General features: G+C 35.4%; 1 protein-coding gene across 4 annotated transcripts in view; it reads right to left on the bottom strand.

The window, feature by feature from the left end:
• Tbl1xr1 (transducin beta like 1 X-linked receptor 1) overlaps nt 1-17,410 on the bottom strand; it is a 178,314-nt gene that overhangs the window by 18,445 nt on the left and 142,459 nt on the right. For all 4 annotated transcript variants that reach the window (XM_023699085.1, XM_023699084.1, XM_004639335.2 and 1 more), the window contains 7 exons: nt 15,365-15,510; nt 12,773-12,998; nt 11,951-12,083; nt 11,106-11,247; nt 8,622-8,685; nt 8,436-8,533; nt 7,527-7,587 (listed from right to left, as the gene is read on the bottom strand). In XM_023699085.1, coding sequence (XP_023554853.1) covers nt 7,527-7,587; nt 8,436-8,533; nt 8,622-8,685; nt 11,106-11,247; nt 11,951-12,083; nt 12,773-12,998; nt 15,365-15,510 — 870 coding nt within the window. The remainder of the gene's footprint in view (nt 1-7,526; nt 7,588-8,435; nt 8,534-8,621; nt 8,686-11,105; nt 11,248-11,950; nt 12,084-12,772; nt 12,999-15,364; nt 15,511-17,410) is intronic.

Below are 17,410 nucleotides of genomic sequence, written 5' to 3'. Positions count from 1 at the left end.
TGACATGATCTAAAAACATACACACTTCCCCTTTACTTTGTATTTATTCCTAGAGTGAAATATTAAGACTACCAATTTTTGAGGAATACATTTATAACATAAAGTATATCCAAGAAGTTACAGGTCAATTTACTATCATGGCCTTTTTTTTCGAGACAGGGTCTTGCCACAAAGTCTGGGTGGACCTTGGACTCAACTGTACAGCCCATGCTGGCCTCTGACCCTCCTGCCTCAGCCTCCCAAGTGCTGGGGTCACAGTGGTGTACCATCCAAGCCCTCTCACCTCATTTTTACATGACAAAAGAAGCTAAGAGAAAGGAGATGGAAAAAGGAATTAGGATGTATTAATGTTGCAGACATATTAATGTACCCGTAACTTTCCACAAGAATATAAAACCTGTGCACTACACACATACACTAATAACAATGAATGAATGAATGAATGAATGAATGAATGAATGACTGAATGAATGAATGAATGAAAGAATATGCTTTAAAAAAAAGTTATTTTCTCGAGGCGGCATTTTTTAAAAACTCCTGGAACTAAAATTAAAATCTGTTTCTCTGATACTGAGCTATATGTCATTAAACCATGAAGCCCGCAAAATATTTGCAAAAAAATTCTCTATGAGACAAGAGGAAAAGAACAGTTGATTACTCACAGATTTGTTTCATTGCTACTTTTCATTCTTTTAACTTTTTATCTCTTGGTAGTGTTAGGGACTGAACCTAGGGCCTCGTGGATACAAGGCAAGAGACTCAACAGATTTTTTTTTTTTTCAAAAAAAAGCCCTACTGAAACACAATTCACCATTTAAAGTATACAATTCAATGTTTTTTAAAAAAACGTTACTATTAAGTTTTTAAATTCTGGGTCAAACCACATAAAACCTGTAATTCTGACCATTTCTGAATGTACCAATCAGTGGCACTATACTCACAGTGTTGTACAACCGTCACTGTATTGACAAAACTTTTTGATTATCCTAAACCAGGGATGGCAAATCTCTTGCAGCGGTCAGTGCTACAACAACCCACTGTGACACGTGAGCCACTGGTTCACCATCACTGGTCCCAACAGTCACTCAATCCTTAAGCAGTAACTCCTCATTCCCCCTCTCACCAGTTCGTGGAAGCAAACACTGATGCATTACTCTGTCCCTGTCACTGTGAACATACCATATAAGGGAATTATGGCATCAGCCCATTATGTCTGCCTTGCTCCACTCACCATAATGTTTTCAAGGGCACCAATGTTGTGGCATATATAGGGATTTTTTATGACTAAAATTCTATCATAAATAGCTTGAGATAAAAAAGATACTTTAATTTAAAAATTTCTTGCAGTAAGAGACATTGCCATTACTCCTGCCTTCATAACATTCCACCTAGCTTTGGATACATTTATACCAATGTTTGTGCCTCTTCATGAAACAGATTTGAAAACCCTCTTTCCTCATTGTCTTTAATGGCACTGCCACAAGTACCTGGATATCCTGAATGGATTCGAAGTATTTATTTTTCATAGTCACTGGCTTTGGGGAAAGAGCCAGGAGTTACACCGTGCCAGATATGGACACACCATAGTATTTTTACAAGCCTACCTTTTCACTGGCTGACATGCAGCAGCAGCATTCCCTGTAGTTGTGATCAGACCTCACAAGGACACTTACAAAAGAAGAATTCCAGAACTAATTCAGACAGCAGAGAGAGTGATGGCATGAGTATGTTCAAAGCAAGAGAACGATTCTGAGGAGGATTAAGAACTATGTGTTTTATATTATAATCTTTTTATCTAAATAAGCCTAAAGTTTGATCAATTTTTATAGACAGTATTGGCTATCTAGCATTTCAGTAATGGATTAACACTGAATAATACCTGAGGTGGATAATACTGCCCTGAACAATGATGTACAAGTATCTGCTGAAGTCCCTGGTTTCAACCATCCTGGATACATATCTGAAAACTGTTGCATCAGATGGAAATTCGATGTTTAGCATTCTGAGAAACTATCACACTGTTTTCCACAGCAACTACACAACTTTATATATTTGTTAAACAATGCACATTCACTAGCAACTAGGCCAAAATGGAAGAACAGAAGCTGGGCTGTCCACCTGCCCAAAATAACAGTAAACATGGAGGAAGGAAACCAAGAATGTGCAGGTCTTAGCACAAGTAAGAGGAATCTGCTTAGGCAGAGATCAGTGAAGTTCATAAGTTGAGACAAGAGCTGAGCCCAGGGCAGGTCTCACAGGACACAGTACTAACAGGAAAAAAGCTATGCAGACAGAATTGTACACATGTGTACTAAAGTGCCTGCTTAGGGCAGTGCACAGAACCAGAGATTGCCCTGCCGGCCCCGCCCGACGTGCACTGAGACAGCGACTGAGACTGGGCATGGTGGTGCACACCTGTAATCCCAGCACTTGGGAGGCTGAAAACAGGAGGATCACTATGAGTCTGATCTACTTAGTGAGAACCTTTAGACCCTATACTAAATATATTTAAAAAAGAATGCGTACTAAGTCCCTTTCCAGTATTCATTCAGCTAAATATTAATTAGCACAAGTATGTGAAGAATCTAGTTGATATTGTGGAAGTTCTACACAAAAAAGAAGAAACAATGTCTGCTACACAAGGCTGAGAATAATGTCTACATATTTTAGTCTACAATATCTTCACGATTTGTGAATTGCTAGTTAAAAGAGTACACATCAGATTTTTCTTTCAGTAGTAGGAAAATAATAAACCCTACACTAAACAGTGTTTCAGTTCAACCAATAAATCTTATAAAACCCAAAGAGATCAAATCATTTCCAACTAGGGGCCAGGGAGATAGCTCAGTAGAATAAGTGCTTGCAAGAGTCTGAGTTCAATCCCCGGTTCAACAAAAAACAAAACAGAACAAACAAACAAAAAAAATCATGTCAAAACGAATTTTAAAAATATTTACAAGAATACAAAAAAGTTCCAACAAGGTAAGGCTCCACATTGCCTTATACCAAACCAAAAGTAACCAGGTGCCAGCTGTAATGGCAGATGGCTGTACACTCAGCTACACGGGAGACTAAGGCAAAGAGTCCAAGTTCAAAGCTAGCCTAGGTAACTTGCAAGAAATTCTCCAAAGTAAAAAAGGACTAGGGTAAAAGTCAGTGGTAGAGTGCCCAAGGTGGATCATCACTACCATTAAAAAAAAAAAAAAAAACCTTGCATGCAATGACATATAAAAATGTGACAAAAAAAAAATCTAATCACTGAAACTGATCTAAAATAGACAAAATATTAGAATTAGTAAAAGTGTTAAAGAACTTGAAACTATATATATACATGTTTAAAAAGGAAAGACATGAAATTCATTAAATAAAACTTTCAGAGACAAAAACTGTAAGAGACGAGATGAGAAATACACTACATGGAATATACATTATTGGATCAGATGTTATGTTGAAAAAACCCTGTGAACCTGAAGGCAGTCCAAAAACTATTCAAAATAAAACAGCCAGAAAAGAAATACTGGGGCTCAGGGGTACAGAACAGATGGAATTTCAGTATATTACAGGGCATCCGGAAACAACTTGACATTTGTGTGTGTAGTAAGTAAATTGGAGATTTCAAAAGCTGATGTGGAAGGAAGGATGGAAAAATATTTTACATTGTCAAAGTTTTTTTCAAATCTGAAGAAAACTAGGAGCCAATATACTCAGACTCATGGAACTGTAATGATAAGCAACAAAAAAAAGTATACCAACAGGACCAGTGAGATAGATCAGCAGACTAAGCTAGCTCAGCAGACTAAGAGCCTGCTTAGGCAAGCTCAGGGATCAATTCCCAGCACCATATGCTGTATTGGCCTTGCCACTGGGGCATGCTGAGCTGGCCCGAGACAGGGTGAGGTGGTGCACACCTGTCATCCAGCGCTGGGGAGGCTGCAAACAGGTGGATCACTAGAGTCTGAGCTGCCTAGCGAGGCCCTGTGCCAAATGAGTGAGAGAGAATGAGAGAGTGAGAGAGCGAGAGAGCAAGAAAGCGAGAGTGAGAAAAAAATTTATACCAAGGAACAACATATTCAATTGTTCTAAATCAGGCATAAGAAAATCTTAAAAGCATGGGGGGAGGGGAATGGGGACACACAAGACAAATTATGTACAGAGAACAGCAATAGATTTCAAAGTAATGCAAATGAGATGAGTAGAGCACTATATTTAATGTCTTGAAGGAAAAAATAGCTGTTAACAAAAACTGTACCTATCTTCAAACATGAAGATGGAATGAAGACTTTCTCAGATCTATAAAAGCTTAAAAGAACTCAACACTCTTGCACTGTATGAAATGTCATCTCTCATGCAGAAAAAACCGAATATTCAAATAGAAATATTCACCTACACAAAGGAATAATGAAAGTAGAAAATGGTAGCCTTAAGTATTAAATAAGATTATTTTATTATGTAACCCATTTTAAGTATCACTTGAAAGTAGATGGTAATTAAGTGTGAAGTATATACCATAAATGCTAATGTAACTACTATCATAAAACAGTTGAGGTTAATAATCCAAAGGGAAAAAAAAATAAGAAAACATAAAATTTTAGTCCAAACAGAAGCAGAAATGGAAGAAAAGAAGAAATATAGGCAATTAAAAGTATCCTTATCTCTAATCATATTAAATAAGTAGTCCAAATATTATAATGAAACAGAGACTATGAAACTGAATGAACAAGCAAGACTCAATTCTATGATGCCAATGTAAACCAGACTTTACACATAAAAGTATCAGTAGAATGAAAGTAAAACAATACAAAAATATAAATTATAATAAAAAGAAGGCTGGAGTGGTATATTAGTATCTGACTAAGTTGATTTCAAAACATAGACTACTAACAGAAAAAAAGGTTATTAATATACTAACAACCAATGCAAGATGAGAACAGTACTTCTCAGTAGTTATGTACATCTCACATCACTCTTTCAAAGCAGCATATAAAGCAAAACCTGACAAAGTTTCAAAGGAAACAAATTATTGTTTCCAATAATGCAATTTCAATATGTTTTATGATAACTGACAAAATGAATAGGCAAAAAAATCAGTAAGAATATAAAAGATTTGTACATTATCAAACACAGGGTCTATATGAGTTATAGAAATAAGGGAGTTAAACTAGAAATCAGCATAAGAAGATCTTCGGAGAACTTTCCCAGATACTCAGAAACCATGTACATAAACCATGAAGCAAAAGGAAAAAAATTAAAAATCAAGTCTGAGATTAATTCAATCAATTGAAAACATATAAAAACCCCTGAGCATTAAATATTAATTAAAAATACATTCATAGCACTGAATAACATATTAGGAAGGACTCGGAAAACAATGAGCACTGTCCATTTCAAGGAAACAGTAAAGAGTTAATTAGATTCATGCTCAAAGCATGATACATAAAACAGCAAATTAATAAATTATGGAATTCATCAAAATTAAGAACTTCAGGTCTTTGATGGATATTAGTACAAGAAAGTAAAGATCAGCCACTAGAATAGAAGAAAAATTTTGCAAAGTATATATCCGATAACAAACCTGTAATCAGGAAATATGACTCATAAACATTCACCAGTAGGAAAATAATCCAATTAAATAACAGGTCTCAAGCAGGCAATTTAACGTGGAAGCATATGAAACTATATTCATTATCATGAGTCAGTAGGAAAGACAAATTATTATCAGGTATCACAGAGAAACACTTGAAAGAATATATGAGCAATGGAATATCCTCTACTTGTGGGAAAGTAAACCGTACTGAAAACAGTTTGGCAGTTTCTTGATAAATTATACATCTACCAAATGATACTGCTATTCTGCAAGCACTAATCTTCAGAGAAAAAAATGGCAATAATATGCTTGGGTAAGGACTTCAGGACATGAATGTTTTAACAATTTTATCTGTAATTGTCCCAACTGGAAGCAACACAAATTTATTTCAATAGCCAAGTAGGTAAATAAGCTGTGATACAGTCCCATAAAAGAATGTTATCAGTAATTCAAGAAATGTAGCCTCCCTACTTGTTACAACATGAAAGATTTCAAAATCATGCAAAGTGAAAGCAGAGTCCCCTCAAAAGTATGCACAGTGTGATTCCATCTCTAGAGCAGTTGCTATTCATTACTTAACAACTGGCAAGGCCAATACTTCTTGCAACTTTGTGTCACTACTAGGATGTAAGAGAAACCCCTGGGAGAAACAGAAACTAAGAAAGCTGTATTTGAGAGTGGACAAGAAAAAAAGGTAAAAAGGAAATACAAGAGGTAAGCAAAAACTGATGAGTAAATACTTACTAAGGTGGCATGTTATAATCAATGTGTTCTTTGCAAACTTACGGTACAGTATAATCATTTTTTACCTAGTCACACTGAATGAAAAAGGCTGAAAAACCAAAATTTCCAAGCTACAAGTCTCTATTAAAGGGTGCTATTTTGCCATGGGCTCATTGTTAAATGATGTCACCAAGGATTTGCCAATAACCAGGTTTACTTAGCTTTCAAATCAAAATGCCTTCTGACCACAACACTATCCTGAAAGAAGCAACTTATTCTGGTAGTACTAGAACTACTGTTCTCTTCTCCTTTCTTTTCTTTTCACAAAGGTGTACAACCTGTCACCTCACCTCTCACCTCTGACCCTGCCTGGGCAACTTAGTGAGGCACTGTCCTTAAAAAAAGAGAAAAATAAATAAAAAAAGTTTGGGGATGAAGCTCATTGCTAAGGCCCTAGGTTAATAGCTCCTGGGGCTGTGGTGCTAGGAAGGCTGGTAGTCTCCTACTTGTAGGCATCTTTCTTGAAGGTACCAGCATTTGGTTACTGTAGCCCCAAAACTCAGAACAGCTCAAAGATGAGGCTGAAAAAGAGTGAGGGTATCAACTTGACTTTCTCACTTTAAGTTGCACTCACTGGTGCATCCTTGTGCACCATGTAGGAAGGGGTAGTGGCATTTCTTAAAAGAAAAATCTGAGATACACAATTTCAATGACATCGAGAGAGCCTGTTTTCTATTTCATGTATATAGGAAGAATTATTTAATACACTCATCTAAAAATGAGAAAATAACAATGCCTAAATTATACAATTTTTTTATATATGCCATTCACTTTGACAGTCCTTCAGCCCCAACAAATAGGTTTATCCCTTGATTAGAGATAAAAGTAAATAAAGTTCAGAGAGGTTAAGTGACTCACTCAGTCTTCAAGCTTAAGTAAAATGGAATTGTCCAAGCCAAACCTAACTCCAACATCTGTGTTCTTTCCATTAAATAGTAACATCTTTAATTGTGCCAGGCTGCAAATGCTCTCTGTACTGTACACTTCAAAGAAACATCTGATAATCCTCTGACAAATAACAGTGGGAATATCATGGAATATCAAATCCTGAAAGGAATACTAACGAGACTAAGATTTGATATTTCAAGATTTTATGTGAATTATGTATGTCTTTAAAAGTTTAATTAGCATCAGTATTTGTGTAACTGTAAAGATTTACCTGAATGAAAAGGAAACTGTTGCTTGGCTTCACCAGTATGTGCATCCCAAATAATTGTAGTCTGGATTAAAAGGAAAACAAACGTTACTGTGAAGTAAAGTGGATGCCTAAATGGATTAAAGCACTATGTAATGTCCATTTTGGGAGGAAATTATGACACAGCTTAATTTTTTCCCACTGATTTTTCAGTTACTTTATTTCAAGTTTACTTTATTTTCAGTTACTTTATTTACTATGACAGTCCTTCAGCCCTTAGTTATCAACAAAGTATTTACATTAGAGTGCTTCACAAACTTTACTGAATTGTATGTATAATGTAGGATTCCACAGCTGTTTAGTTACATGGTGGCAAATACTTGGTTAATTGTGAAATTAGCTAGTTCTTAATACTGAGTAAAGCTCACATTTACTAAAAACAGGCAGCTTGAGAATATTTAAAATGGGAACCTCAAACATTGTTCAAGGCAGTGACTATTAACAGCCTCTTTTTTCTCCTTCCCAAGTTCCATTTTTCTTACTTTTTGTACATAATCACTCCACAGTCATTCTCTCACTCATGAGGAAAGTAGGGAACCAAAAAATGCAGGACGGACATTAAGACTTTGTTTTATTTGGTACCTGGAATCAAACTCAGAGACCTTGCACCTGCCAGGCAAGCACATGTGCTTCTGAGCTTATATCCCTGGCTCTGACATTTCATCATAGTTCACAAAGATAAACGATCAAGTGAGCAGATTCAGGAATGAGCCGACAGAAAATCTAGAAAGCATTCTATTATCAGCATATATTTTTATGTGAAATTCCCAAATGTTAACATTGTGTTTATATAATTAGCAGGAAAGAAAAAAAATTACTTTCAACTAAATTCTGTAATTAACCTTTTCAGAACTTAGCATAATGTCCATTTACCTTATCTACTCCAGCACTTAGGATGAAATTTCCTTTCTTATTCCATTTTAATGCAAATATAGGGCCTTTATGCTGCCCTAAGGTGCTAGCAAGATTACCTAAAATTCAAAAAGAATGACTTTGAAATTACTTAGAACTTTAAAATTCAGATCAACTGCAAAGTAAAAGGAAAAATGCCTCATTTACCATCTTTAGTCCATATCCTGGCAAATCCATCATATGAACCAGTTGCTAGAAGCGTGCCTTCACTCTGTTAAGAAACACATTTCTTTCTTTGTAATACACAGAAAAGCCATTTAATTGTTATTTAAATAGTTCACGTTTAAATCCTAAAGCACAGCAGGTTCTACATTTTCTCCACTTCAAAACTTACCGCTTCTGTTTGTAAGTGCCAAGGAAGACCTACAATAGATACACTGCTGAACAGCTAGTGTTTTCTAGAAGCCTCTTACCCAAGTCTCAACAAAGACAGTAACTGCTCTAGGACACAATAAACTGTAAAACTCTCCTGCACATCTGAAAGTCTTTATATTTTCAGAGATATACCTAAGGATGGACATAGGTAGTGGACTGGGAAGGGCATTAAAATCTGAATTTCAAAATGATTTAGCACAAGAAAAAGCAGAATTCTCTAAAATAGGTATAGTTGAACCTTGTAATATGGCCCTTCTTCTAAACTGATTACTGTCTAAACGAAGTGTTTATATTTCAAGTAATACTGTTTCAGATAAACAAGACTCTTAAACACTGTTATGACATATTTACTAATAAAAGTAGCACAAAAGGAAAAGAGCCCAAAAAAAGAGGACAGGCAGTTAGACTTCACAGCTGATGAAGCTCACGTAATTGCATAGGACTAACTTACCATGAGGAAAGTCTCATATAATTTTGTATAAATGTACTATTTCCTGTTTCTTGCTTTAAAAAATATGTAACAGAACAACAACTTGAATTAAATAGACTATTGCTAGGATGGGTAAATCCTGCTTCACGTAGCACCTGCTAGATACTTCTGGTAAGGGCATTCAAAGTAAGATCACATACTTCAGACCTCTCATGCCACTCAGCTTTATAGGCAAATGGCTACAGACAAAGCCCTGCTTGGGATCTAGAAAACCCTTAGGATTCTATCTAAGGAAGATGGAGTCTGTTGAAACCAAAATCAAGTTTTTTATTTTCAGACTCGATACAATGTCAGGTTTCTTTTAAACTATAGGTCTACAAATGTTTTCATTTATAGACACTCAACCAAGAAAAGAATACTTTATGGAAAAGACATCTTATGGGGATTTTACCTTAGTCACAGAAAAGAACCATTAATTAAGCATAATGCTTTCCCCTTTTAGTGAAAAATTCAAGTTCACAATGAACAATACATTCTGAAAACCCCTCTGTTCAAAACTGTAATTTGTAGTTCTGAATCACCAAGCTCAACCAATGTTCTTTAATTATAATTTGTAATGTTACTTATAAATTTCATTAAATATAGCCACTGAGTCAAGTAGCATAAAAAAATTCTAAGGCCTTTAGACCTAAGAAATAAGCTCCCATAATAAGTTAACTTTGAGTCCTAATCCTACAACCAAAATAACTAGAAGGTGCTAAAACCTCTGAGTTTTCATAACTGTCAATAGTTTATAGGACAGGAAGGTAAACACATTACTGGAAATTTTGGAAGTGAACATTACAAAGATCCAGCCATGAATTATGGAAGACTTATCAAATGAGTTGGGAATCTAATCTAGAATACTCATTTCAAAAGAAGGATTTTTATTCCTCAAGGTAATATTTGGAATAGCCTCTGGGAACAAAAAAGTTGTTGAACAGAAGTCAACAGAGGAAGAAAGTGTGTTGATTTGCTAAGGAAAAGACATGTGATCCTTAATATTCTTTGGGGGGCTGGTGAGATTGGGGCTGGTGAGATGGCTCAGTGGTCTAAAGCACCTACTTAGAACAAGCTTAGCAAAGTACATGGACCGCGGTTCAGTCCCCCAGCACCACATGCCAGCCAGCCCCGCCCCCTGGTGGGCTGAGCTGGCCACACACACACACACACATAAATAAAATAAACTTAATATTCTTTGCAATGATGAGAATAGTCTAAAAGGTTTCTGGCATGGGTACAGGTATGAGGTGTATTTGAAATTAAACTGGTCAAGATACACCAATAATATCAAATTTTTTAATAAGTCAGAATTCTAAGACTCTCATAACTAAAATAAATCTTAGATGCAAGCTAACTAACAATCTCTAAAGGGTAGTTGGCAATGAAATTTTGGCAACTTCATGGCATAATCACCAAAATTAGAAAATCTTGCTATGTATATTTCAGTTGCTTCCATCAAAGGATTGCTAAACACTTAGTATGTTACATATTATGCTGAACATTTTTCACCTACTACCTCATTTGCATAGGTAACATTTCTATCTTTTCCATTTTACACATACGAAAATGAAATGTAGAATGGTTATGTAACAATTATACCAAGGTTATACTACACTGCTGGACAACCCAAAAGGTGGAAACAAACACCAGCTGTGACTATTTGGAGACAGGGACTCTTAGCTTGTTATTAGTGAAACCTAAGTTATCTGAATTGACAAGTTCTACCATCAGCTGACACTCCAAGGGGCCACGTATACATGAGTGGACAGTACAGCAATACTCACATTCCAATCTAGAGATGTTACATCCTTGTTGCTTGGAACATCTTGTCCTCCTTCTCGTATGCAATGTCTAAGTACTAACTGTGTGGAACCACTCGTGCTATTTTCACTAAGATTCCATATTCTTGCTGTGGAGTCTCCTGACCTAAAAGTATACATTTTACAACCTCATCAAATTCAAGTATCTCAAAAACAAAGTGACACATTTATATCTTATCACTAAAAAGGTAAATAGAAAATAGACTACCAGAGATTTCCACTTCCAGTATTTCCCTCCATTTTACATTTTGGGACTATCAAACTTTTTAAAAGTAGTAAATTTAATTAAAAGTTCTAAAATTACTGGGTTGGCCAGATAACTCAGCGGACTAAAGGGCCTGCTTAGGCAGATGCAGGGACTGGGTTCCATTCCCAGCATGCAGTGCTGGCCCCGCCCCCAGGGCACGCTGAGATGTTAAGACTGGGTGTGGTGGCATGCCCCTGTGATCCCACCACTTGAGAAGCAGAAAACAGGAGGATCACTATGAGTCCAATCTGTGTAGTAAGACCCTGTGCTAAATGTATAAAAAATAAAAGTTCTAAAATTACTCATGAAGGAATAAAGACCTACAGTGGCAACATGATCACAAGTAAACAACACAAACTCCTCCAGAATAGAAATAATATATTTATAGAATGTATAACAGCTCAGTAAACTATTTTAAAAAGCCACATTAAGTCAAATATGTAGCTCAATTGTGTAGCACCTTGTCTGGCAGGTGCAAGGCCCTGAGTTCAAGTCTCAGCACTAATAAGAAAATGGTTTGGAAAAAAGAAAAGCCACATTACAATCACTTTGAGAAACATACCCTGATGCCAAGAGATCACTAACAGGGTTCCAGGCACAGATGAAAACTTCAGATTCATGGCCCCGTAACACAACTGCTTTATTAGGAGGGATTTCAACATCCCCATCTACTTCCATCATATCAGTATGATTATCTACACCATGAGAAACAAGTGGAAAACTCCAGTTAGGAAATACAACAAAGGGTGGGGTCTTGGAAAATATTTTCCTTTATAATACATAATGTAACTTTTAAGAAAACCACAATTAGGATAACACGAACATGTCTACAAAATATTTATTATATGGAAAACAATTTCTAAACTTAAGTACAATTGCATTATCTTTCAAAGTACACATCAAAGAGATGGTGGAGTGAGGGAAGAGAAGGGTTTCAAAATGTTAGATGTAAACATAGACAAAGTAATAAAACAGTCTGAATTAAATCTGCTCTGCAGCAATGAGTTTCTGCCAGTAGGGGCTGCTGCTAGCATTCATATTACATTACAGTCACCTTTATGCTTCAACATCAGGGCTTTAGAGTGCTTGCTAATACTAAGCATTATGAATTTTATTTAGAAATAAAGCATATGTGCAAAAATTCATTTAACAATAGCAAAGGGCTAAGAATGTTTAAAATAGACGTTAAATTAAATCTAGCTTTTTGCAGCTGTAGAAATAGAAATCTGGGAACTGTATGATACAAATTAGCAAACAAGTTAGTGCAAATCAAACAAATGAAGTTATTTCAGCTTAGAAGATAGGATGCTCCAGGAAAGCAAAATTCTTCTAAAAAAAGAGGTTTTAAAAATTCTAAAAAATTTAAAAAAAAATTCTAGCTCACTTGCTATAGCATGTGCTCCATTCTCCTCCCCGTTTGCTGTATTTTCCCCGTTTTTCGCAGCGCCTTGCTGGTTGGTGGCAGCGGCGGCGGCGGCAGCAGCTGCGGCAGCTTGCTGCTGTGCGAGCTTATCTCGGTAAGCCTGCTGTCTTGTCTGTACTACGTCAGGCATCACGGCGTCTATCAGGGACAAGGATTCTATGGGTCGGCCATCAAACAAGGTGCCGTCCTGGATTTGGGAAGTCATGAGAAGAAAAATCAAAGGCAATACAGTGTTATTTGTATTCAGTCAACAGCAGAAGTGAAACTCATTACAAAAAAGACATTTTTAGATAATTTCTGAACTCATAAAAGAAGAAAAAAAAGGAAACTTTAATCAGCTGTTTAGCTGTAAATGGTTACTTCAACTTTCCCCTTCACTTAGTTCATACAGTTTAATGTTGCACAGAGAGAACTGAAATGTAAGAGGTCATTTCTGAAAACAAGAGAATAATAAAATATAGACCCACATGATCAAAGTTTATAAATTTTGAAACTCAGGCAAAGACTACAGTCTAAGAGGAGATGTCTCTACATTATAATACAGTCAGTTATGAATCTACAAATTCAAATATTTGTAGACAAAAAATATTCGGAGGGAAAAAAATCAATCTGTTCTGTACAGAAGTAATGACCTTTCTCTTGTCATTATTTCAAATAATACAGAATAATAATTACTTGTTTGGCATTTCTACCACACTAGGTATGAGTAATTCAGAGCTAATTTCAAATGCATGGAAGAACATATGTAACACATGCAAATACTATGTCATTTCAAAAAATAAGCATTAGCAGACAATGATGGGGAGGAGCACAGTCATAGAAACAATCCTCAAGATATCAAGGAGTTGTTGTACTTCTTTCAAATACTAAAACTTTTACAAAAGTTTTGCTGCACTCAAATTTTTGAGATTTGATTAAAGCAGAAATAGACTTCAATTACTATGCCATTACAATTATCTCATTTTACTAATGTTGAAATGACATTAATAAGGTTTAAAGGCTTAGAAGAACACAGCACAGCTGGGAACTCTTAGTTCCATCCAAAGAATGAGCCAAGACCAACAGCAAGACCACTACCTGGTAAGTCATTAAGAAATGCAGACTGAGGAACTGGGGGCAGCTCAGTGGTATCCACCTCAGATACACACCTGCCTAGCATGCACCCCTATACTGCATCTTGAGCATCTGTGGGGTGCAGGGAGTTCAAATTTATGGAATCAAAGTTTCTGAAGGGAGGTTCAGAAACGACTATTTATCAAGCTGTATGAATGTTACGTACAGTAATGTTGGAGAAGTACTATAACAGGCTATTCCTTCTTAATGTTGTGAAATTGCTAGTTTTCAACACACTCCATTTATTGACATGAAGTTCACCATTAATTTCAAAGAACCTCCCATGAACACAAGAGGTACAACAGACAAAGAACAAGCCTACCAATTCAAATTAGCCAAGAACATGTATATATAAATGGTGGTTTACTTATACTGGTGAATCTGTACTGGTAATAATCTGCATGTCTCTGACAGGGTATGCTGAGGTATAAAATTATAACACACCTTTCCTAACTAGCAATTAGAATATTTGAAAAACAGAAGAAAATATTTTAATTTATAAGTAAAACTACAGAGATACATTATTCACTATTATGTTAAATTTATACCACATATTTTCCACTCACATGACACTACCTCGGGCCAATGGCAGAACCTACAATAGCATACTTTGAAATCCAAGGTGTGATAAGACCATGAAGACATAACTAATTTGCTATTGGTGGGTTTTTCAGTCACAGAAATGAGGAAATCAAAATGTAAAATCTATCTTAGTACACTACATACTTATAGTAACACATACACAGACACCACAGGTATTTCAGTTAGAATTCTTGCCAAAGGCAAAGTTGTTAAAACTTTCAAATGAAAATAAAAGAGAAAATTCCACACGTCCTAAATCTTGGGCATACACGAAAAATTTAAATTGGACCAGAAGTTTGCAAAAACTACTTCAGCAAAAAGCCACACAATATTAATTTACGCAGGCCATAAGATCTGTGCCACAATTACTCAATTCTGCCATAACTGGCTGCAGACTATATATAAATAAATGTAGTGGCTGTGTTCCACTGTCGTTCACAGAATTAGGGAGCAGGTACAATTTGCCTCATGCACCACATTGTACTGACCTTGAAATAAACTACTAACATGTGGACATGAGACGGACAATAGTTTTTAAGAATTGGGTTCCTTCAATTATAAATTTGCTTCCAAGTTAGAGAACGCTCAAATAATGCTGCGTTTCTAATATTTCAGCATCAATTTGGCCTCACAACGCTGTTGTTCCATGAAAATTACTTGCTAGTGCTTATTTATACAGCAGGGACATAAGCTACAGATAATGGTGCCTAGAACTGGAAGCCAACACTCCTTGCCTCTGTGACCTTAAACCCTTATTTTTTAACTGGTGAAGTTAAAGCAGATACTAAGTAAACAAACAGCTACTTTAACGACATGCATAAGAGTACAAGATTAATCTTTAAAACAAGTCATTCTTACCTCATTTATACTGACTTCTGCCTCTACATACTGCAGGCCTTTCTGGATGATAGAGATCAATGCAGCAGGTGGGACAAGTGCACCATTTATATTAGACTGACTTATATGGCTTTCTATACCAAAGGTAAATGCTGAATGAGAAAATCCTAAAAACAAAAGAAAAGGTATGAGAATTTATTTTCCTAGTGGAAACATGCTAAATCACACAAACGAAGAAAATCTCTATAAACCTTCCAAAATAACATTCCATCATTTGAAATCCTAGTCTGGTGGCCAAGCATGGTCTTAAAGAATATAAAAACCTAAACATGTGAGTCTTTATATTTTTTTCTTAATCTTCTGTTTAAAGTTTCTAGCTAGCATCTACTAGACTACATGGCTTTAAAATTTCAGTAATAGATTCCCCAACAAAAAACATCAAACAAAAAAGTTTTAAGAAACTTAGTAATTGTGATCAACTGCTTCATTCAATATTAGAAATTAGAAATCATGATCAACTGCTTCATTCAGTATTGAGGCCAAGATAAAAATGATGTTTAATTTTTTGTCATGTATTTAAATTTCTGCATATAAATGATTGCCTTTAGTATTTCACATTAGCTAGGAAACAAAAGGCAAACTATAAAGAGAAAAATGTTTAAAAGATTCTAACATTTTAATCCCAATTGAAAGTGTAAATTGAGAAGCTTAAATTCTTTGCCACCCAGTAGTAATTCATTTAAATGAAAACTTGCAAATGAAAATCTAATTTCTAGATCCTCACAAATAACTTTTACTTTTAATTTGAAATAATTAAAACCAGATTTCATATACTACAAATATCTGTATATTGATCTTGTTTTCCATGAAAACGTAGTTCAAATTCAAAAATAAAATTCTAATAAACTGAAAGATCCAAGGGTAGTATACCTCGTTACATCTTAAAAACAATTAAAATAGCAGATGTCACAATGTTAGGAATTTTCATACTAAGTAAATGAGCATGAGCTTGGATCTTGGTTAACTGATACAACGTATATAATTCCTCTCTAAATTTTTTTGTTTAAAAACTTGTGACCTTAAAAAAATAAAAGTCCGCTTCACAGTCTGGTAGTCCTGCAGCATTCAGGACATACCTTTCTATACGTCACCCTAGCACACAGACGACTTGCGGCACTTAAGACTGTCTTTAATAAAGTATTTCTGGCTCATACATAGCATGTGGCTAGGAATTTTATTGGTTCACTGATAGTCAAAGTATAGCCACATTGATCTTCTCTCTTTTGAACACATAACCATTGATTATCTGTAACTACCCACAGTGGGACAGGAAGAAATGAAAAGCTGGTGCTTTTATGATGTTGATTTTAACATCCTGATTTTACTAACAGAGAAGATCACAATTAAATACATTTTATAGGCTTTCGCTTAATCTGAGCTCACAAAGATGGCTAAGGAAAATATCAATGGGGTAGGCAGTATCACATCATTTAAACTGTCCCTATAAGAAACCTACAAGTGGAAAGATAAAGGTAAGAACTGGGGAGAAATGGTTTAAGAGACAATAATGAAATTCAAGGTGTTCGTTTTTAATTGCATATCACTCCCTCAATAGACTCATTACATCATAAACAGAACTTAAAAATGTCAAACAGCCAAGTGGCTTAGAGATTTGAAAACACTTTGCAATAGAAGATAACATTTAAGAAGAGCCTACATGTATTTTATTGTTTTAATCTGAATTAACAGATGGGAAACCCCAGCCACTAAAAAAAGGATTCAATTTCATCTGAAGGTATCATACTGCTCCTCTTGGAAAGTCAAAATATGGTAAAGAATAAAGTTAAAGCAGAGTGGCAAAGAGTACAGAGGCAAAGAGTACAACACTGCTCAATTTTCTGTTAAGTGTCTTGGAAAGTGCAATACACAGCATGAAACATTCCATCATCTTAATAACAACAACATTTGGCATCAGGGTTTTTAAAGTATTGTGCTCACATAAGACTTACAGATTATATAAAATCCATGGTTTTTATATACTCTATTCATGAGTACAATTTAAAAGTT

The sequence above is a fragment of the Octodon degus genome, unplaced genomic scaffold (genome assembly GCF_000260255.1).
Source record: "Octodon degus isolate 3935 unplaced genomic scaffold, OctDeg1.0 scaffold00110, whole genome shotgun sequence".
NCBI lineage: Eukaryota > Metazoa > Chordata > Mammalia > Rodentia > Octodontidae > Octodon > Octodon degus.
The sequence above is the reverse complement of the archived record's forward strand: the minus strand, read 5'-3'. Positions and strand labels throughout refer to the sequence as shown.